We start from the raw sequence: 20,361 nt of genomic DNA, 5'->3' as shown, positions 1-20,361 counted from the left end.
ATCGCTGTACAGCGAGTTTATCGTTTACGATGGCGTGCGGTTTCGCAGTTCGGAGGCGAGGAACGTTTAGTTGAATTTGGAAAAAAAATTACTACAGAGTAGGAGGGGAAGAAAGGTTTTTCTGTATTTCCACAAATAACCAACAAAGTCGACGGTATTTTCAACGTAATTTCTTGAAATCCGAGTGACACATTTCTCGCAGAATCGAAATACATTGTTCAATTTAGAGCGGCTGCGAAAACCAGGACTGGATATAATCGGCAGTTTTTCCACGAATTTTTTTCTTTCTCTTCTTCTTTTTTCCATGTTTTTTAAATATGAATTTGTATTTTTCTTTGTATTTCACATTTCATCTAAGTATTATGTTTATAGCGCGAGACATCGACGACGACAAATTTCCAATCATCATTTATTTTCGTTGAATTTTCTTCCTTTTTTTAAACTTTTTCGAATTAATGTCGTGCCTTTCATTAGAGTTCATTCGTACAGCGAAGGAAAAAAATATCAACGATTCATCAATAGACAAACTCCGACAACAAAAATATCTCTGCGTACCTATTGAGTCTACTGATCATTACAAAATCATTATAAAATAATTCGTTCAAACGAGGTTTTATTTACTCCGATACCGTTCAGCTTGGAGGTCAAAATACGAATTACTCGTTTTTCGCGCGCGCGCGCGCGCGCGCGCGTGTGTGTGTGTGTGTGTGTGTGTGTGTGTGTCTGTGTGTGTGTACGTTAATCGCCATAAGACTCTCGATCACGATATTTTAATTTTACGAAAAAGAATTCGATCAAAATAATGTTACGAAAACAAAAATCTTTCTCCCAGCATTGAATATCTAGTCCGAATATTTATGACTTAACAAATCATTTCGAATCGCACAAAATAGTAAAAATTTTCAAGTCCAACCAGAAGAGCTTTCCCTCTCGAGAATTTGAAATTTCTGTAACTTGACAGGGCATCCGTATGAGAAAATTCTATTTGTCAAATAATTAGGAACGATCAATCAATAATAAAAATAATAATAATAACAGTTCTGTTTCTTACAAAGTGATCTGCGAGTCCTTTAGCATCGAATTATCGAAATCCTCAATATTCAACAGTTCTAGCTACAGTAAAACTTATTAATTACTTATTTCGTATAATTTTAGTGTATATATATATACACATATATATATGTATATATATATTGTATAATATTCAATGAAAATGCCTCAAACTCGATGTAAATAATACTAATAAATATATTTAACAAGTGTAGAATCGATAATAATATGCGTACGTATATAATATGTATACATGTGAATATACATATGTATGCACTCGATGCAGGCAGAAGATTCAAGGATTTGCGACAATTATGAGCAAAAAAATTAGATCGTAGAATGCTCGGTCCTATTCGCATTTATCCCACCATAAGAAATACATGCATAAATACATATATACACACATATATGTCTATATATAATATATATATATATTCTAATTTTATTTTTCATAAATATAATGTAACGACGAGTTTTTTTCTTCGCCGAGTCATTAAATCTTTTTCGAATTGCTCTCCTGGCTCGCTCTTCTTCGTGTGTATAATTTTCATAATTTTGTTATATCTTTTCTGCTTTTCAATTCTTTTCATATCTATGTTTGATGATTGGGCGAATTTTCAACGCGACAGCGGCGGCGTTTCGGTCAAGTAATGCACCATTCAAGGCTTATAAATATTTTTTGCTTCTTTTCTTATTCTTCTTCTATGTTTTTTTATTTTTATTTTTCTATTACTGAGGAATTTTCTGATGAATGGGACAACGACAGTCGAAATTTTTCACTCTTTTGGTCAGGGGTTTTCGATACTTCAACTAATCATGCGTTGACGGTTTTGTGGGTTTGATATTACTCGGAAGGGGGTTTTTAGCGCTTTTGAAATACGCTGGGAATCACGCTGAGCGAGTGCACTTGAGAGGCTTCGTTTTTGTTTCCTTATTCTTTTTGGTTTTTCTTTTTTATCTCGTTTTTATGTTTATCACGATCCCAAAACAAACTTCACGTACTCACATATAAATGAATTCGAACGATCAGTTCCAGGAGAAATTGCGGTTCAAATGACTTTAGAAATCGGAGCAGTTCACGCGACTGAATTTTCACTGACGGATCAGCGAGACCTCCATAAAAACCCGAAAACGTTCCAACTTGCAATCAGGAAAAAATCCCATTTCGAAATCATTCTGGTTCCCGCTGGTCCACTCAAGTCCTCAGCCCTAATTGGGACTCTTCGGGACTCGTTGATCCGTTAGGTGCTGCTGTCAAAACTGATATAGAAAATTGGATGTAATCGCTCAGAAAGTAGAATGAATCGAAGTTTTTTCGGGATTTGAAATGTTAATGATCGCTGGAACGGAACCATATGTTTTGGAATTTAAAATTTCGTGGATTCCAGACCCAAATATCCTGGGAAAGCTTTGTTTCCCACCGAGCAGATCTACTCTCAAATTTACTAATTTTCATAGGACTTCTAAATAATTCCATCTCGAAAGTTTTCAACGAAATTGAGTAAAATCGAAAAACCTTCCAATTTTAAAATAGGATCATGCTCGTGACACGCTTCCATTATCCATGTGACATCGAAGATGTGAATTGATGATTCGACTAACCGTGAAACTAAGCAATGAGGATTGAGTTAATGACTTTACACTCAGAGGAATAATCGTTATTGCGAAAGGCGAATCAATTGAATCGTTGTCGTTAAGAGACTGTGACACATCGATCAAACGCGTGTAAATTCCTTATGCACAAATAACAGCAAATCCCTCAGACTCGTTTGTATAATTCGAAGAACGTGTCGCACTCGAGTAAAAATTGAAGGGTCTGTTCAGCCGATTTAATCGAGATGAGAATGTCGAGATAGGCCACGCGTAATGAGACGTTAACAGGCTAAGGGACGAGGGTTATGTCTCGAAAATATCGATCGAACTGGAGCGGTTCGATGACAGCTCACGGGTAAAGGCTGATGTGCAGGCTGAAGGAGCTGTAAAGGCCGTCTCGTGTGACATCGAATTTTTCTTGTTTCTCGATGAGTTTTCGTTCGATGTCATTGTCCTCCTTGTCGAGCCGAGCGCAGATGTTTCGTTCGAGGCTGAAGTTCTCCTCGGTGTAACTAGAGAGGTTTCAGCGCACGTGCTGGCTGAGCTCTTCTTTGGCATCGTCGAAGTCTCGTTTCCAGTCGAACTTTTTCTCGGCATCGTCGAACTCTCGATCGTAGAACCTGCTTTTTTCAACAACTCTAGACTCGAGGTCGACGTACCTGGACCCTCGTTGGCCAGGGACGTTGTTGCTACCTGCTGAATTCATTTTTAGAGTCCGTAAAGCTGTTCATCGTCCGGTACGATTTTCTATTCGAATATAATTAGAGGCTCGGGGCTGGAGATTTAACGCTAAAAGCTCGAAAAGTTTCAAGGTTTTATATTCATTACTATTTTATCAAATAAATTTGATAAAGTAACGGCTGAAATTGAATGCCAAGTGTTCCATCGAGAGTCAAAATGATGCCCTTCTTCCAAATAATATTCGGCTGAGAGTTCCGAATCTGTTAATAAAAGTATATTTCGAAGAAAGGTCATCAAAGAAAGGGGATCAAGAGTTAGATACCTCGTTGTAGAATACCTCTTTTCCTTCCTCGACCGAGGGCAGTAATTCGTCGGTCGAATGGGGAGTTCTGGGGCTGGGGGTTGGTGCGACTATTTGCTGAGCCATTTCTTGCTGTTCCCTTGACCTTGCGAGTCTCAATTCCTGAAGTGCCTGTCTCTGTTCTTTGTCATTTCTTTCGCGTTCGAGTCGTCGGGCGCTGTAGCTTCTGGCTGAGGAAGTCGAGCTGTGAATAGAGGCCAAGCTGGGTCGTCGGGAGCCTGCCAATAGAGAAATGGAAATTTGGTAAAGCCGATGAAAATCGGGATCGACGATTCTGAATCTATGCACCTCGATCGATCAGTAAATTAGCATTTTTATTTCAATTTAACCATAAAATTCATGCTCGCTGTGAATCCAATTCTATAAGCTCCCGCACCTCTTTCATCGCTATTCTAATTCTAATAATTTCTTTCTCGAATAAAAACATTTAAAAAATGCCATAAAAATTTTAAAAAATAAAAATGAAGCATTACTCATACGAAACGATTATTTTCTTCTGTTTATTTGTTTCTTTTGTTCCTACGTGTGTGACGAGGTCGTGAACTAAAGTAACGAGATAAGCGTGTAATAGGGTCAAGCCTAATGCCTCTGTCCATGCTCTATACATCGATTAGTTGAGCAAAAAGTGCCACTTGATGTGATTCACGCAGCCTCGGAAATTACAGTCACTATTCTCCTCGATTATTTTATTTTATCGTCAAAAAAATGATTTCGCGACTCCTTCGTCCATCATGATACTCGAATGTTTCTCAGTCAGTTGCAAATTAAGGTATTCCTTTCGCGAACCCGAATATTCTACAAATAACTGATTTTAAATGACACTGAAGTAAAAGCACATCTGAATAGATTCGCCAAGTTTCAGGTCAGGTTATCGAACATTTAATAAAGAATTAAAACTTGAAAAACTTCTGATATTAACGATAGAAGGTGGAAAAATGACAGAAGCAAAAGCTTTTCCTATATAACCTTGACTTTCTCAGAGGTTAGGAATCAGTCAAAATTTCGAGTGGCCCAATTTACGCCACCAAAAAATACGCTCATGCGAAAGGAATACCTTAAAGTGAATCCAAAATATATGAGAAAAAAATGATTTTGACGAGAAAGCACAGACGTTTGACCTGCTCAGCTGGATGAATTTTTTTTGCAGCACATAAAGCTTTTTTTTGACTGTAGAAAAACTAATAACGCTACGAATTTTCTCTCTCGTCATGCCAGTTACAGAGTGCAGCTAATTTAAAATTGTGTATCGTATTATTCGAAGCGTGAAGGTGGCGCATCACACCGAGCTCAATGGGTATGTATAAGTACGTTATTGGTGATACATACATACATAAAAAATACATGTAACGATGCTCGTTGAACGAGAATCGGGAGAGATAATAAGTGTAAATTAGTATTGGGCCGCCGCCATCTTGCTGTCTCGTAGCGCACAACACAGCAATAACATAATTGCGATATAAAATTGGGCTTTTATGGAATATGTCGGTCGATAAAAGAATCGGTGAGACAACAGATACGGCGAGCAATGAGGATGGCATATTGTGTCAAAAATTCTTCAATATATTTTCTTTTTATATCGTTCTCAAACACATTCCGGGTTTTAACAACGAGCAACACTGACAATCGCGCTGTCATCATCATAAATCAGTACACGTACAATAAATTGTTGTATGAATGAAAACAGCATGAACCAATGGATTAAAATATGTCGATTTCGAATGAAAATAATTGGTATTTGGATGCAAAACTATTCGAGAATGTCGGAGTTTCTATGAAGTGAATCTACGTCGTGGAGAATCCACGACCTGAATTATGGGGGGGGGGGGGGGGAAATATTGCGGTTTTTCAAAACTCAACACCAAAAACGTCCCAGGTCAGTGTGTGACGTAAGAGTCTCATTTCCCTAACAGAGACTCTGACGGTCGTTGTCAATGTTCCAATTCATACTGTCCAAATTCCAAGTAGAAAGAAAAAGTGACGATTGTACATAAAGTATGAAACGTTGCCTCGAGAGAGAGAGACGGAGAATACTCGATGCTTCTGTTGAAAAAGATCCGTCAAAAATTTATTTTAATTACATGAATTATTTCCGATAAAATGCTACCAAATGCAGTTAAATCGAGGCACTAGGTTGTTCACGAATCACCAGAAAATGTCGAATTCTTCTTTAAAGTCGAATCGTCACTTTTCGAAAACGTGAAATTTCATCGAATCCTCCTGCGGGTTGGAATCAGTGTGGGCCTGAGAGTCCGAAAGATTATGGAGAAAGTCATGTAAAGCAAAATGTCGAGAGTCTCCAGGTCACAGGATCAAAGAAAAAAAGAAATAAAAAATAAGATTGTCTTCAGCTAGCGATCGCAGGGATCATGTGTACGAGTCTGGCACACAGCCAAGGATGTCGTGGGGTGATCACGAGGGTTGTACGTAGGAAAGGAGATAAATCCCACAAATATCTACACCGCCTGTGGCTTCGTCATAGGTTACTGGTGCGAATAAAAAAACCACGCGTGATGAGGGCCGAGGATGAGTTTCTTCCACGTGTGTTTGCTGTTGAAGTTTGTATTCGTGCGTGTTCGTGTGTTTGCGTGAGAAAAGATGGGGAAAGTTATATACAGATTTTCAGAGGGTAAATTCCATGTGGTTTCTCCTCTCGTGTAGGCGAAACGCTGCCAACACATTCGCATACATATATCGGGCTAGATATGTGTCTGTATTTGTTATATTTAGAAAAATATATTCATAAATATATACATGTATGAACATATATGGGGCTTATCACGGCTGGTGTGCTTTTATCCGAACAAAAGTAAAGCAGAAGGCCGTGTGATGCTCTCGCATTTTTCCCACTCGTTGGGAGGGCTGGAATCCCTCTGGGGAGAAAACCACGAGATCGATATACTACGAGTAACATAATTCTATGCTATCTCCCAATGAGAAATTGAGAAAGAGAGAGAGATGGAAAGAGAGATAGAGCGCAAAAGTGGTAACGAAAAAAAAGAGTCGAACAAACCGACGTGCTGTCAAATTTCGCTGAAAATTATTCATTCGTCACTGGTGTTGAGCTTCATGAGATTTGAAACCTACTCGAAAGCTCTTCGGCTGTTTTTCCACCCACACTGTCATTTTTTTTTCGAATTCAGTCACGTATTGAGTCAATGCCTGAGGGAAGAATATTGATCGGTTTCGTAATTTTTCAGTGAATTCCAAGCACGTCTAGTGACTCAGTTCACCTTTCAATGGGGAGGGTTGCTATTTATTAATCGCGAGGGAGTATTATAGTTTTTATTCAGTTTAGACTGGCGAAATTTTTTAACGCTTTCTTCAGTGTTTTACATTTGGTAAATAAGTAATATTGACATGGATCGAAATGGCAAGCGAGTTTTTCCTAATCTTTTATTTGTTCCGAACTCAAGTGACCTCTCGTAATGTTCGATCATCAATCTTCTCTAATTTTGCAGTATTCAATATTTCCGATTGACAAATGAAGTTCGCATTGGACACGTTGATAAAACACGACAAATATGAATGCACATTAACAATAATACATTGATAGCACAACACCACGAGACACAACGGACAACAGGTAATTGTCAAGAGCATCTGGCACGTGAAATTAATTGATGGAAGAGAAGAGGAAATCGTGTGAATTTCATTGATAGGGATTCGTACAGGAGAGCTTTGCCAAGGCGACGGATGAACGAAAAATCGGGAATAAATTTGGATCAATCCCTTCGAGCACCCCACAGAAATCGCAAAATTTATCCGGAAACATTTCTTTTTTAATGGAGAAACTTTTTTTCTTTCTCGCATTAATTTCTCACGGATCAGCAACGAAGATTCGAGCATCGATTTTAATAAAAATATGAATTTCTCAAGTTTACTGAGAATATGAGTTTTTTGATTAAACTAAATTTTTGTCGACTCAACAAGCGACAAGAAATAAAATAAAATTCGTTAACTCAACTAAAATTTGGTTCAGGTTCAACAAAATCATTGTTGAATCAACAATTTTCTCTTCTCAGTGTTTATTCCGATTGTCCAAACTGATTGGGAATCCATCGGGTCGTGGATATAAAAAAATCAACGATAAAAGGAGGAAAAAGGCTCGTGGACGCGTCTCGTTTGTCTGTAAGAGTGGTGAAAAAATGAATGTTTAGTACGAGTCTGTAGAAACGAGGAGGGAAGTAAGGAAATTGGAAGAAAAAGTCAGTGAGATTGAGATTGGTCGTCTACCGAGGCCGTCGGAGGATCCTTCAGCCACGTCGCTAAGGGTACGTCGATGCTTGTTTCCATCTTTGGTAGCAGCTTGTAGATGGCACGATATAAGCAAGATGGCTGCGGCACGTGCCGCACCTGCACGGGAAGCTGGAACAAGAGGTCCTCGACTTCCGGCGCTGCTTGGCCGTCGACCAAATCCCGCGCAGCTCAACGGTCCCTCGTTCTCGCTTCTCTGGCTCGAACGAGATAAAGGTCTGCCGCCGTGCAAAGTCAATGGGATGCCTGAAAAACCGAAATTCACGAACACAAGACGTCTCGCTGGCAAATTCACTGCAATGTTAAAACGCTTCTCATATCAGTACAAAAAGTACGAAGATTATGACGAAAGCAACATCAACGATGACTGTGTGCATGGCGTAGAAAACAAAAGTATTCGTGAGACAGGAAACTCCAAATGAAGTCAACAAAACAGTGACAATTGTGGAGAAAAAAAAGAGTCTTTAAAAAATGGAAGAAAACAGTTCGAATTGAGGTTAATGATAAATATATAATCACGAAGAATAAAAAGGTAGACAAGTTTTCCGCATGAAAGGAGAAACGATATTATCATTAACACAGAATGCACGTGCCAAAGGTGTGTGTTAGAAATGCCTTGAAGTGTGTATTTTGTGATGTCACGCGTGTGTGTTAAAACTCGCATCAGTGATATATGAAGTAACGAGATCTGAGAACTCGAATCTCGATCAAGATCAGGGCTTGCGTTACTCTGCAACGACTTTGACCGACAAAGAGCCGAGAATGAAGCACTTTTTTCCACGGAGTTTCGAAACTCGGCCTACGCATATATTTCCGGCTTCGAGGAAGGTCTCGAGAAACTACGAGGCAGGGACAACGAACGAAAAAGGAGAAGCATCAAACGCTTGCAAATAATAGTGGCGAGAGGCGAGACAGGGATGAATAATGAATGACTGGTTTCAACTATTATTCACAAGGCTCAATACGTTGCTGCTGGTGGCTTGGGAACAAGAGAAGGAGAGAGAGAGAGAGGGGTAGAAGAGAGATAAGCTCTTTGCATCGACTAAATCTCACTCTCTAACTGGTTCAATACCGGTATTCGTTATTCTTGACTGCTTTGACGCTTGTGTTATTGAAATAGTCGTATGTAGAGGTTAGCACGTTCGTGTACATTGGGAATACTAGACCTTGGTGATTGTGACGGAGCCGATCTTGTGATCGAGGGTAAACAATTGTGATAGTTTGAATTTATTCAGTGGGAGATTGAAAAAAATATTGTCGCTAGCTGCACCCGGAAACTCGAACGTAATCGAATGAACTGGAACGAATAACTGGTTGGGAAGGATCAAACTGTCATTTTTCTCCATGGCGTGGCAGGCGTGTAAGCAGCTAAAAAAATGCCTCGAGTCCAGAGTACTTGATTAAAAATAATTTTGAAACTCAATCTCTATGAATTATTGCATTTTACGTCAAGCTGGATGAATTCTTGCTCCCAGAATAAAGGTCGAAAAACTTCGTTGAAATGTGGGATAGCATCTCTTCGAAGGATGCTTTGATAAATGATAGGCAACGAGCTTTCTTTCTTGTACTTCGTTTGAAAGTGTCAGCTCGACGAAAGAGTGGCTATTCCATAATTTAAGGGGTTTACCCTAGTTAAAATTTTCAAAAAATCGTTTTTTTTATTGCATTTTTCGAAAGTATACATGTAATGATACTTTTGTATCGTACTAAAATTTTATAAAGATCTGAGCAGTCTAAGTGTACTTTTGAGCGACGTTTACTCGGCTGTCTGCTGAACGCGATAATACACGCCGCGCAGTGCGGTTCGCGTACCTGCCTTTGTTTAAACGCCTTTTTCTCAAAATTATGTTTTTGGGTGGCTCGTTGATAAAATCTCCGAAACTATTCAACCGATCCTTACCGAAATTTTACCACGTGTTCTTTATGACTGCGGCTAAAGCGCATATCATACGAATTTTGGAATTTTGAGGGGAACTATTTTTTTTTTGCAAAAAACGATGAAAAAAACGTGCTATCGAATCTAAAAGCTTTTTAATTTTTTATCTTCGATCATCAATTCCAGAGATTTCATCAACAGCGCACGCCCATCTTGTTTTTTGGACCTGTCTTCTCCATTTTTTTATACGAAAACTGAGTAAAACAAATATAAAAAATTTTATTGTGCATTTTAAGAGTGTATTTTTTAGGCCTAACACTTTTTGTATCCATATTTATAGTTCATACCGGTCACTAAAAATTGTGAAAATAGTCGTTTTTTTTGTCCGTCTAATTAGGGTGGACCCCTTAACAGAGAAACCTCGCTATTTCGGGGGACGAAAGCTTCCATAAGAAGCACGGTTATCGTTTCTTTATTAGAAAATTCCATCGAGTTATCCGTTCATTTCGAAATGTGGTGTTGCATCGTGTAGTTTCGGTAAATGAGACTCTTCGAAATCACTAATATTCACAAAGAATCGATAAAAAAATCTTGGCTAACTACTATCGAGCAACTGAAGTTTGTTTTTTGGTAAATTGAACACGATTCTCCCAGATGTCCTTACGAAAAAAGGGTTCACAGCATCCATAAATAACCCTAAGAATCGAACGAACGTTTTATACAAATATCGGACTTAAATACGTTTCGTAATCTAATATTATTGCAGTGACGTTAATACATACACTCACCTGTGTCACTCGAAAATAAAGTTGGGGGTGCGTGATTTGCGTTGGCGTAATGACGCGGCCTCGTGTATCTCGCGCGACTGAATAACTTTAAAACGAAACATATTAATCCGGTGAATACTGCTAGGCCTGATGCTACTCCGAGCAGGGTAGGTACATCTGTAGTTATCAGCACCAGGTCTAGAAAAAAAATGGACCGTATTACAGCTGAGAATCGATATCGTGAAACGTACGGTTTTGGCTCAGGGAGTTAAATCGATTGCTGCATCGTGAAGGAGTTTGATGAGCTTCGATTTCATTTGAGTCTGTCAGTGAAAAACGTTTTTCTATGGAAATCATTCCTGATATTCTTTGAATATCAAAAACAAGACCGAACGTAACTTCTCTGGCGTTTCATCTCATTTCATGGATAAGGAAAAACGTGTGAGAACAGTTAGCGGCTTTTTCGGGATAAATTGGAGTTCCAAACGCCACAGAATTTTTATTTCACAACATTGGACGCATCGCCTCGAGCAAATAACGAAAGTAAATATGAATCCGAAGAGGGAAGGGAACTGAAAAAACGTTCTAATCTCAGAATTATCACCTTCGGCGCAGAAGATTTTCTTGCTTGGCCTGGACAGGGCAACCCTGTGATAGCCAACTTCGCAATCGCAGACTGCGTTGTGCTGCACCTGAGCGCATGTCGCGTGTTGATCGACCCATGTACACGTGGCTTGATAGAAACATTGCTCGCCGAGTTTCTTTGCTGTAATAAAGAAAATAAACGAACGATCATAATCATGAAGCAAACAAAAAATCGAGAATCAATACTCGTTAAACTCCTTGAACGATAATCACGACGAGAATATTCAGTTCGGCTGCTTACGCTTGGCACATCCTTTCGTAGGCCCCAAACGAACGGGATAAAATTGTTCGCATTCGCAGAAGCCGGTAACGCTGTCACAGAGTACGTGTTGCAATTCTGGATTACAAGTCTCCTCGCAGGGTGAGCCCAAGTATCGTCCTTTCTCTGTAAATAAACAAGCGATATGAAGATTGAGAAAATGAACTTTGAATATGGTCGTAAAGAAATGGAATGAAAACAAAATCATTGTTTTTAAAATTGCTAAAATTTCATGTAATTCAGCTCACTAATATTGCTCAGACATATAGAAATTATAGGAAGTTAAAAATCTTGAAATTTTCAACATAAAAAGGCGATAGTAAAACAACATTAATTCGTCTTGAATCAGCAATCGTAATGTGTTAGAGAAACTTGGTAAAACGAGATGATATAACAGACTATTGGCTCGAGAAGCACGATGGAACAGCGAGTCGATGATGATCCGACTTTCGATACTCTCTCACGGTCACGTGTGTACATTCCGATGATCCAATGGTACGGAATGAAGTTCCGGAAGTTCATTATCTATTGCTTCAAACGCAATTATACCGCACTCGGTTTTAATCGAGCGTGATATTCACCAACGATTATATACGGTGATTGCTGCGTCAGAAGTGAATTAGATCAGGCGTCGATTAGTTTAATCGTCCTCGGCCCTTATCCTTCGACCACGTGGGTACGAATGTTGTTCGTAAATACGTAACTCATGACTCCGTCCATTATCTCATCTCATGGTGATATAAGATCGCTTTTTTTCCAATTTTATTTCCTTTTTTATTTACACAATTTCAGGCTCTATGAAACTGGGTAAAGGAGATTGGATGTTGGATAATTCGGGGCAGTAAGAACTGACGGTACAACTTACGTAAGAGTCCATTAAGTTTTGTACGTAAGCATCCACACATAATCGATATAATAATTCATTGATTCGGCTTTGTTTCTCGATTGATATTTCTCGCTCGTCTATTAAGGGGCTCGACCCTGTGGGGCAGCCGAATTTTTTGGGGCTTTTTCGTAATTTTTTTGTGGCAAGGAAAAAAACATGGATTTTTGAAATTTGAAGAGTTTATTCATTGGTGTTATATCTCTGCGATGGAATTTTTGAACTCTGATATCTCGGGTAGATTCGGTGTAAAACTAATTTACGTTTTTCTAACTTTCTATTTTGAGTTTTCTAAAATTGTCTATAATTTTCTGAAATTTAAGAATTTTCGTGCTGTCACAAAATTGCAATTCTCAAAAATTTTTCAGAGCACGAAAATCCTTCAATTTTTAAAATTTCTGCATGATTTTAGTTCAGGCGATAGCTACTGCTTTACGAATCAAAACACTCTTTGGTTTTTTGACTTCAGATCAACCAATTCTCCGGAGTCGTGCATGGAGAAAAATATGCGTTCTTGGAGAGTAATTTTACACCGGATCAACCCGAGATATCTGAGTAAAAAAATTCTATCATAGAGTTGAAATATCGATAAATAAATCCTTCGAATTTCAAAGTCTTATGTTTATTTTCCTCGCCGCAAAAAAAAAAACGCGAAGACACCCCAAAAAATTCGACTGTCAGACGGAGCGAGCCCCTTAAGAAAATCCAAAAAAAGCGAATATCAGATGACAAAAAAAATGCGACGAAGTAAAAAAAAAAACAGAAAAATTACTTTTATCTGTGCCTTTCAGGGTTGTAAAAACATTAGGATGAAGTCGTTGAGAACCCGAATTTTCAGGATGCTCGAAATTTCCAAAGAATAAGTATTAAAATCCTTATACATCCGTACGCGAAAATGGTAACTGAAGTCAAGAAATAAATGTTGTAAATCTCAACGAGTTCGGGGCAAGTGTTTGCGCTTGAAAGCTGCTTATTCTCGCAACAAAACGAGTTCGCGAGAAAAGCTATGCATAGTAAGGTATACGTTGAGCTGCTAAGTTGTTCCAACTACCGACGGCTCGCTTCCACAGCGGGTGAGGGTTTGCAGCTTCCATTAAAAATCAATACATCCGAGACGTGAACTACGAAATACTTGCTCGCATGTGTACATCTGGCTAAATATTTGCATACTCTGGTTTGTACTCTACAAAAATCGTGGAGAAAAAAAGTTTATGAGCTCAACACTCACGGTCAACTGATCAAGGACTTGTTAAAAGTATGCTCAAACCATTTTTTTATATTTGAACACTCGTGAAATTCGAGCTCATTTTTTCTATGAGAAGTCATTAAACGGAGCATTCTGCTACAGTTTCTTTGAACAAAAAGTTTTTTCAAATGATTTCAGCCGTAATTGAAAGCTAGAACTTCAACTGTAACATTATAAACACGTTCAAAGTAATTGTAATTTTTTTACACTTTCCTGTTTAATACTAATCTTGAATATATGTAATATCATTTTTAATAGTCTAATCGTCTCTAAGGACACCGTAAAAAAATAGTGTATAAGTTGTGTCAAAAAGGTCCTGCCAGCATTTCGAAACGATCGTTCACGTTCTGCGAATTTTTTTTTCAGAAAGAGATAATAATACATTCGCAAATTATCGAAATATCGTGGCTTCAGTTGTTTGATATTGTAAAAAACAGTTTTGAGATAACAGTACCACGGAATGTATGATTTTTTCATAAATTTATAGAAGGATTTTTTCTAAATTATCAGGGCAGCTATTCTCAAACTGGAGGAAGACTAAATGTCTCGTCGATTATCATGACACGGTAAATATGACGCAATTAAGACGAACACGAGTAAAAACTTTCGAGTGGTACTCGCCGCCTGTTTCTGGCACTTGGCTTCGGAGATAAACGTGTATGTGTGTGTACATAGACTGCGTACGTTAAAGTAAAAGTCGTTCACGAGCCATTGAAGGGGATGAGGCATTGACGTCGTCATAGCGAGATGTCGTTGTGTGTCGAGACCAGGATTATGGGACGGTTGGAAATGAAATGCGAGTTTTACGATACGCGTAATGCGATTCAGTCGAGCGCCGTATGCAGTAAGCAGTAAATAATCGACTTGAAAATAATCCGACGTCGTAGCGAACGATTTCTATTTGCAGCAGTCGCACTATCGTTTGAGAGAAGAAAATAAAAATAAAAGAGAAAGCTCTAAATTCAATGGCAACATTAATTAAGCTGAAATTCTGTCAATTGACGATAAACAATGCATTTGGAATCCACCTTAATAAGAGAATGAGTCAGAATATCTGACTTTGTGGTACGAAGAAAATCGAGCGATGCTCATAATCCTAAAAACGTCTTACTATCACTGATTTTGTGATTCTTCATGTTTGACCTTTTCTCTAATTACTTGTATTCACGAGTGCAATATTATTCCACAACTCGCATACCATTTTTATTTTCCATTATTAATTGCTGTGGCATAAGCGCAGAATATTCGCTACTTTGTGGATAAACGATGCCGCGCGCTCTTTTGTTTCGAGTAAAGGAAATTTGGAGTAAAAAGCACTTCGCGTTAAAAATACTAGTTTACTTTACTTCTTGAAAGCGAAGAAAATCCGGGCATTAGCAGGAGTTAGATTCACCCCGTCTCAGATTCTCTCTCGCAGCCGTGGCTATACTGGCATTAAAATAATATCGCTCCTACGCTGTTGTGACATTTTTTAGCTGGGAGCCTTTCACATGACTTTTATGCACGATAAATAAATGAATATCTGCTTAACCCACAGGAATGTTTTCGCAAGTACGAATGTTGAGTATACAGCAGAAAATTGGGTTAATCAACTTGACATCATTGCTCGTCCATAACCCCAAGAAAAACAGTATTTTCTTTCACGGGCTGGAAAGCTTCGGCCCTAATTCTCTTGGACAAATATACTATCTCGAGCGTTGAAATTCAATGGTCGACGTTGTTCGTTCTAGACTTCAGAGGTCAAACGCCGGGATACGAAAAAGCATTGCCGGTGGCCACAGAATCGATTATAAACAGCCTTGAAGCCATTTAAAAATTTATGCCAAGACAATAAAAAAATTCACACTTTAGAGGAGGGAAATAATTGTCTTCTTTCTCATTACGCTCGGAGAACAAGTCCTGACATTTTGCACACCCACATGCATCCTAATTCACGGTGACTCTTGGATAACGTACATTCAGTGCGCACGAAGTTTGACCCACTTAGCATTCGTTACTGATTTTTTTACTTTTTCATGGGTTAAAAAACATTGTTTAATTTAGGTGCTATCACCCACTGCGTGCGTACGTCGTGCGATAAATCCACTTTGACAAGGATAATTCGACTAGACTGAACAGAGAATCCTGGAGGTTGTGAGTTTTCAACGTTTGCTTTATGCGTCGTTTACGAGTTCAACTATTCGATCACTCCCGATTGATTTGTCTTTTATTGAATAGCAAATTATAATCGACGTAAGATTCTGGGGATGCTCAACAAAATTCCAAAGATGTTGAACCGTCCTTCGAGGACCTCTCGCAGGCTTTCGCGAAAGGTCGCACTCACTGGATAAGAGCAAAAAAGAACAAATACGTAGTTTTCTCGGAATCAAAGTCGTAGCGCGTCGAGACAACGACGTTCTAGAAAAGTTAAACGATCGTCCACAGGGAAAAATAATAAAACGAAAAATTGGCAGCTCTCTGGCCGTTTCACAAGACGTATGCCGAATAAGGCGATGCCGCCTACCTGTGATGTTGGTTTCCGGATAATCCTCGTCCTCGTCAGCGTCGTACGATAAATCGACGTCATTGTCCTCATAGACAGCGTCAGTGTTGCCGGTAAGTTTCGATGCAGACGGGATATCTTCATGACGAGTGTTTCGTCGAGAGCGATTGTCGCGAGGAGTTTTGTTCTCTCGATAGGTAAGCTCGTCCAATCGATCGAGAGGTTTGACAGTATTGGGATTGTGATCTGGGCTGTTAAGCGTGAATACCGGTCGTACAATTATAACGAAGCAAGTTAGCCAGCAGCAACAGTAGCAGGTCAGTCTCAGGGCGAAAGGAAGTGCGCTCATCGCCCCCGCGGCGCGAGTCTACCCCCGAAACCGACCACCGGCGGCGCATCGACATCTCTTCTCTCCCTCAATACCACCTCGTATTCTCATGAAAGCCATTGCGCAATTCCCGCGCACACGCGTTACACACGACACTGATATGATAGTGCGAGATCCACACCCCTTCTTCGGGAGCAACTGGGAGGCGCGGCGGGAGAAGGGGGAGGCAGGATTCGTCGGGACGCGAGGGTGAATGGCAAAAGAAGATTTACACCGGATCCCAGCGAGCGAGCGAGAACACCGGAGTACAATAGCAACGGCAGCTCGCGAAGCAGCCGGAGCACCGATGCTTCGCAGTACTGACGCGAACAACCCCGTGCTCCGAGTAACACCGAGGCTGCCAAACGGGTGTGAGCGAGGGTGCGCGGTACGTTAAAGAGCAAGCGAAAGAGAGAACGTGAGAGAAAGCTGACGAGAGGAAGAGAGAAAGAGGGAGAGCGAGTGTATTGCACCCACGAAGAGGCTCGTGCTATCGTCGATTCGCCTCGTACACCGTTCGTAGCTTCTGCCTCTAATGCGCACACCCCGTAAACTCCAGCGCCACCCGGCGGAACGACCTACAAACCTTAAGAAAACTTGGCTTCATCTCTGCAAGAGTAGCCCGATGGTGCGTCCGACTGATGACCTCGGACCTGAGGCGACCAACCCGAAAGGACGAAAACATCGACGAGAAAACTTTGCTTACTTAGCGACTTTTTCACTCAGCTCTTGCTCTCTCTCTCTCTCTCTCATCCTTATTGTTAGGCTGATTAAGTTTAATGATCGGCATGCAGACGTATCGATCGATCGAGGACTGCGGAACATGCTCCTTAATATGCACTGGCCTCGATGGGCGATTTGGTGGATGCACTCGTCACGACTGTCCCGCTTACGTTGTTCGTCGCAGAATTCGTTTTTCCTGTTAGCTCGGAAAATGGGTCAGCAACTCGATTTTTCCGTCAATCCTCGTGTACAGAGTATTACGATTATCCTGAACGAGTATCGCATCAGCCAGCGCTGTTCGATACATCGGGGACGCAGGGAGTGAGAGTATTCGCGTAGGATCGATAGTTTCAAGCAGAGCGCTGGGTTAACAGGATTTCAGTTTTCTCTGCACACTCTCGCCAGGGAATTGTGGGTTTGGTTTCAATCTCTTCAGCTCAATAGTCCAATGATTATTATTAGAAAAATTCACGTTGATTATCATTTTTACGGGTTTTTCATATTCATCCCTACTCATCGTGACGCGGATGATCGACTACGAGCTTTTATAGTATTTTGGGTCTCAGAAGCCTCGTCACTGTCTGCGTGACTTTCAACGATACTGTTCCATCGTTATTTCGCGAGGGATGCACTGCTGGCTACCCTTAACACTACGATCCTTGACGTAACCGGGTTTGCAAATGCAAAAGTTTGGTCCCGAACAAACTCCGTTCGGGCAACCACCCGGGCATCCAGGTACACAACGGGTACGGGTAGGGTCTCTAGGATCGGGCATGTATCCACTGTTACAGGTACAAACATTCCATCCCGTACATTGGCCGTTCATGCAGGGTCTGTCGCATTGAGCCTGCTGGGAGTCCGGTCGTTGGTACGGGGAGGAGTCAGTCTGATGAGTTTGTGGGTTGACGCATGTACGGGTATGTTGATCCAGGACGAATCCGGGGTTGCAACCGCATCGATTGGGCGCCATGCAGCGTGCGTTCTCCGGACAACCTCTTGGACAATCCGGCACGCATTTGCGTGTCTGGTAGTCCTGAATGTAACCGGGACTGCAGGTGCAGACTCCTGGGGAAGTGCAGTCACCGTTGAGGCATCCGCTGGGTCCACAGTCAGGCAAGCAGGCTTCGGTTTCACCAGGTGGATTGACGTACCTGGAATCATCGTTGTGTTGAAAGTTTTTTTGTGGGGATTGAGAACGAATGGGTCAGCAGGTGGTTAGTTGGGGATGGAAAAGAACAAAATGATTCAGAGATTGCAAACAGTTTGGCAACGGCATCATGCTTCCATCGCTTTTTGTATCCGTACAATAAATAATAGTCGAATATGCTCGATATCTGGAAGCTGCACCAAGGAGCTCCTAAGAGAATTTCTTAACTAGTATCTTCGTCCACTAAAGCAACGAAAGATTCTTATTGTTCGATTGTTTAATCAACTTACCCACTGTAACAGGTGCACACTCCAGGCCTCGTGCATTCTCCGTGTGGGCAGCCACCCTCGCAAACAGCCTCGCACTTATTGTTTCCGTTCATTACGTAGCCAGGCTTACATCGACAAGTTTGAAAGGCGATACAATCGCCGTTTTCACAGCCACCCGTGCAGATAGGCAAGCATTGGCCATCAACACTCTCTTCGTAACCGTATTTGCAAGCGCAAACATCTGGCGCAAAGCAATAAGCATCTCTCTGGCAGGCTCGTCGACAGATCGGTTTGCAGACCCCATTCTCGGCATACCAACCAGACTCACACGTACATATTCCGCCGGGAGCGCACACACCACCGAAACAACCGCCTTCACACTGTACTGTACAATCTCCCGTAGCCTCGTCTCGAACGTAACCCTCGCAGCAATCGATTATCGTGACCCAACCACCACCACGACGATTCTAAATCGGAAATCATTCTCAGATGACTATCAATTAAGTAAAAAGTTGGGGCAAACTGCTCTTGGCAGGTCACTTACCGTTTTGACACCTTGCTGACTTCCAGCATTGTGGACCACATGGACATGACCTGTCGTGTTTAGTTGCACAGCTTCAGCGTATCTGTAATCAGATGATTTTCTGGATTAAGAATTTTTATTCCAGATCCATTGGTTTTTAAGGATGGAGAACATTCCGGAAATTTCGCAATGAACAAAAGAGGATTTGAAAGTTTCGAAGTTCTTTTTCTCGACAATTTTGCCTCGATTCATTCAAATTTCAGCAAAAATAGCTTCTCCCCCTGGATCACAAGTTTTTTCCCAGTTAAATTCTGTTCCTCAAACAAAATATCCGCACGCCAAGAAATTGAATACCGTAATAATAGTGATCAAAGATATTAGTTTCCGAAGCTTGCATCACTGATGATTATAATAGTTGATAAAAGGTCGGGGGCATGATACGATAGCTTTGTGTTTATCGCAGCATTGTCGCGTTTCGTAGAAGCAGTCGTCTTGTCTTTCAACACCGCTCTTTAGGTCAAGTGTATGTATGCGCATCGTTGGATTTTACGACGTGTGAAAATTTATCGTGGATGCTGTTCGATGCATAGAAATTATTAATCGCGTGAAATACAATCATGTTTTATTATAGCTTCATCCACAATTATCAGGTGCTATTTCCAAAGTGATGAAACCTGCGAATTGAGCATTTTATTGCATTTCAACATTTCAAGGTTCTTCGTAATTCAAATTAATATGGGATCCTGGTATTTTTAAAAAACCGAAGGATATAATCCGTAAAAAAAATCTCATTGAAGGATCACAGCTGGTAGGATACACAAAACTGATTCGAATCGCGTCAAGAATGCAATTTTCACAATCACAATAAATACCTGCGAGATCCCTGATCTTTCTCTCCTTTTCTCCAACTTCAATCTACTTACGGAAGCCTTTTGTAGCAAAAACCAGTTTCATTGGCAGGCTGAGAGTAGCGTTGTTGATAGCGACCTGCCTTGACACCCTCGTACTGTTCTCCATTAGCCAAGGATAATAAACCCAAAGCCAGGACGAATACAGCCTCGTACAACTGAATATTTCTCTGCATCTTTCCAACGACGTTTCTTAACGCGGACTGAAGAAATGATCTGACGAATATTGAGAGAATTACGAGACGCAATAAGCAAAGCGACTAGATAAGCTTTAGTAAAACACGAGCAAGTTTAATGAAAGGTCATCGGATTACGAAACTTTATTTC

The 20,361-nt window shown here is 40.5% G+C and overlaps 2 protein-coding genes and 1 long non-coding RNA gene across 10 annotated transcripts; 1 reads left to right on the top strand and 2 right to left on the bottom strand.

Annotated features, from left to right (window-relative positions):
- Positions 1-154: 154 nt before the first annotated feature.
- On the bottom strand, positions 155-17,497 carry LOC122417571 (uncharacterized). Of its 8 annotated transcripts, none has more exons than XM_043431161.1 (7): positions 16,119-17,497; positions 11,469-11,612; positions 11,187-11,348; positions 10,598-10,780; positions 7,919-8,185; positions 3,647-3,903; positions 155-3,339 (listed from the first exon to the last, which is right to left on the bottom strand). In XM_043431161.1, the coding sequence occupies exons 1-7, from the start codon at positions 16,444-16,446 to the stop codon at positions 2,947-2,949; spliced, it is 1,734 nt and encodes a 577-aa protein (XP_043287096.1). In that variant the 5' UTR covers positions 16,447-17,497; the 3' UTR covers positions 155-2,946. The 8 variants fall into 8 exon arrangements, with proteins under 8 accessions (XP_043287096.1, XP_043287107.1, XP_043287124.1 ...); XM_043431172.1 differs by having other exon boundaries at positions 155-3,336; XM_043431189.1 differs by having other exon boundaries at positions 3,662-3,903.
- Positions 11,748-12,925, top strand: LOC122417631 (uncharacterized). The gene is made up of 3 exons (XR_006262325.1): positions 11,748-12,162; positions 12,279-12,375; positions 12,839-12,925. It is a non-coding gene; the product is annotated as an uncharacterized lncRNA (long non-coding RNA).
- Positions 17,498-17,624: 127 nt separating the features above from the next.
- LOC122417613 (von Willebrand factor D and EGF domain-containing protein-like) lies at positions 17,625-20,258 on the bottom strand. Its single transcript, XM_043431281.1, has 4 exons — positions 20,050-20,258; positions 19,148-19,229; positions 18,625-19,070; positions 17,625-18,338 (listed from the first exon to the last, which is right to left on the bottom strand). The coding sequence occupies exons 1-4, from the start codon at positions 20,208-20,210 to the stop codon at positions 17,780-17,782; spliced, it is 1,248 nt and encodes a 415-aa protein (XP_043287216.1). The 5' UTR covers positions 20,211-20,258; the 3' UTR covers positions 17,625-17,779.
- Between the last annotated feature and the right edge of the window lie 103 nt (positions 20,259-20,361).

This window comes from Venturia canescens, chromosome 1 (assembly GCF_019457755.1).
Source record: "Venturia canescens isolate UGA chromosome 1, ASM1945775v1, whole genome shotgun sequence".
NCBI classification, from domain to species: Eukaryota; Metazoa; Arthropoda; class Insecta; order Hymenoptera; family Ichneumonidae; genus Venturia; species Venturia canescens.
This window is presented reverse-complemented; position numbering and strand designations above follow the sequence as displayed.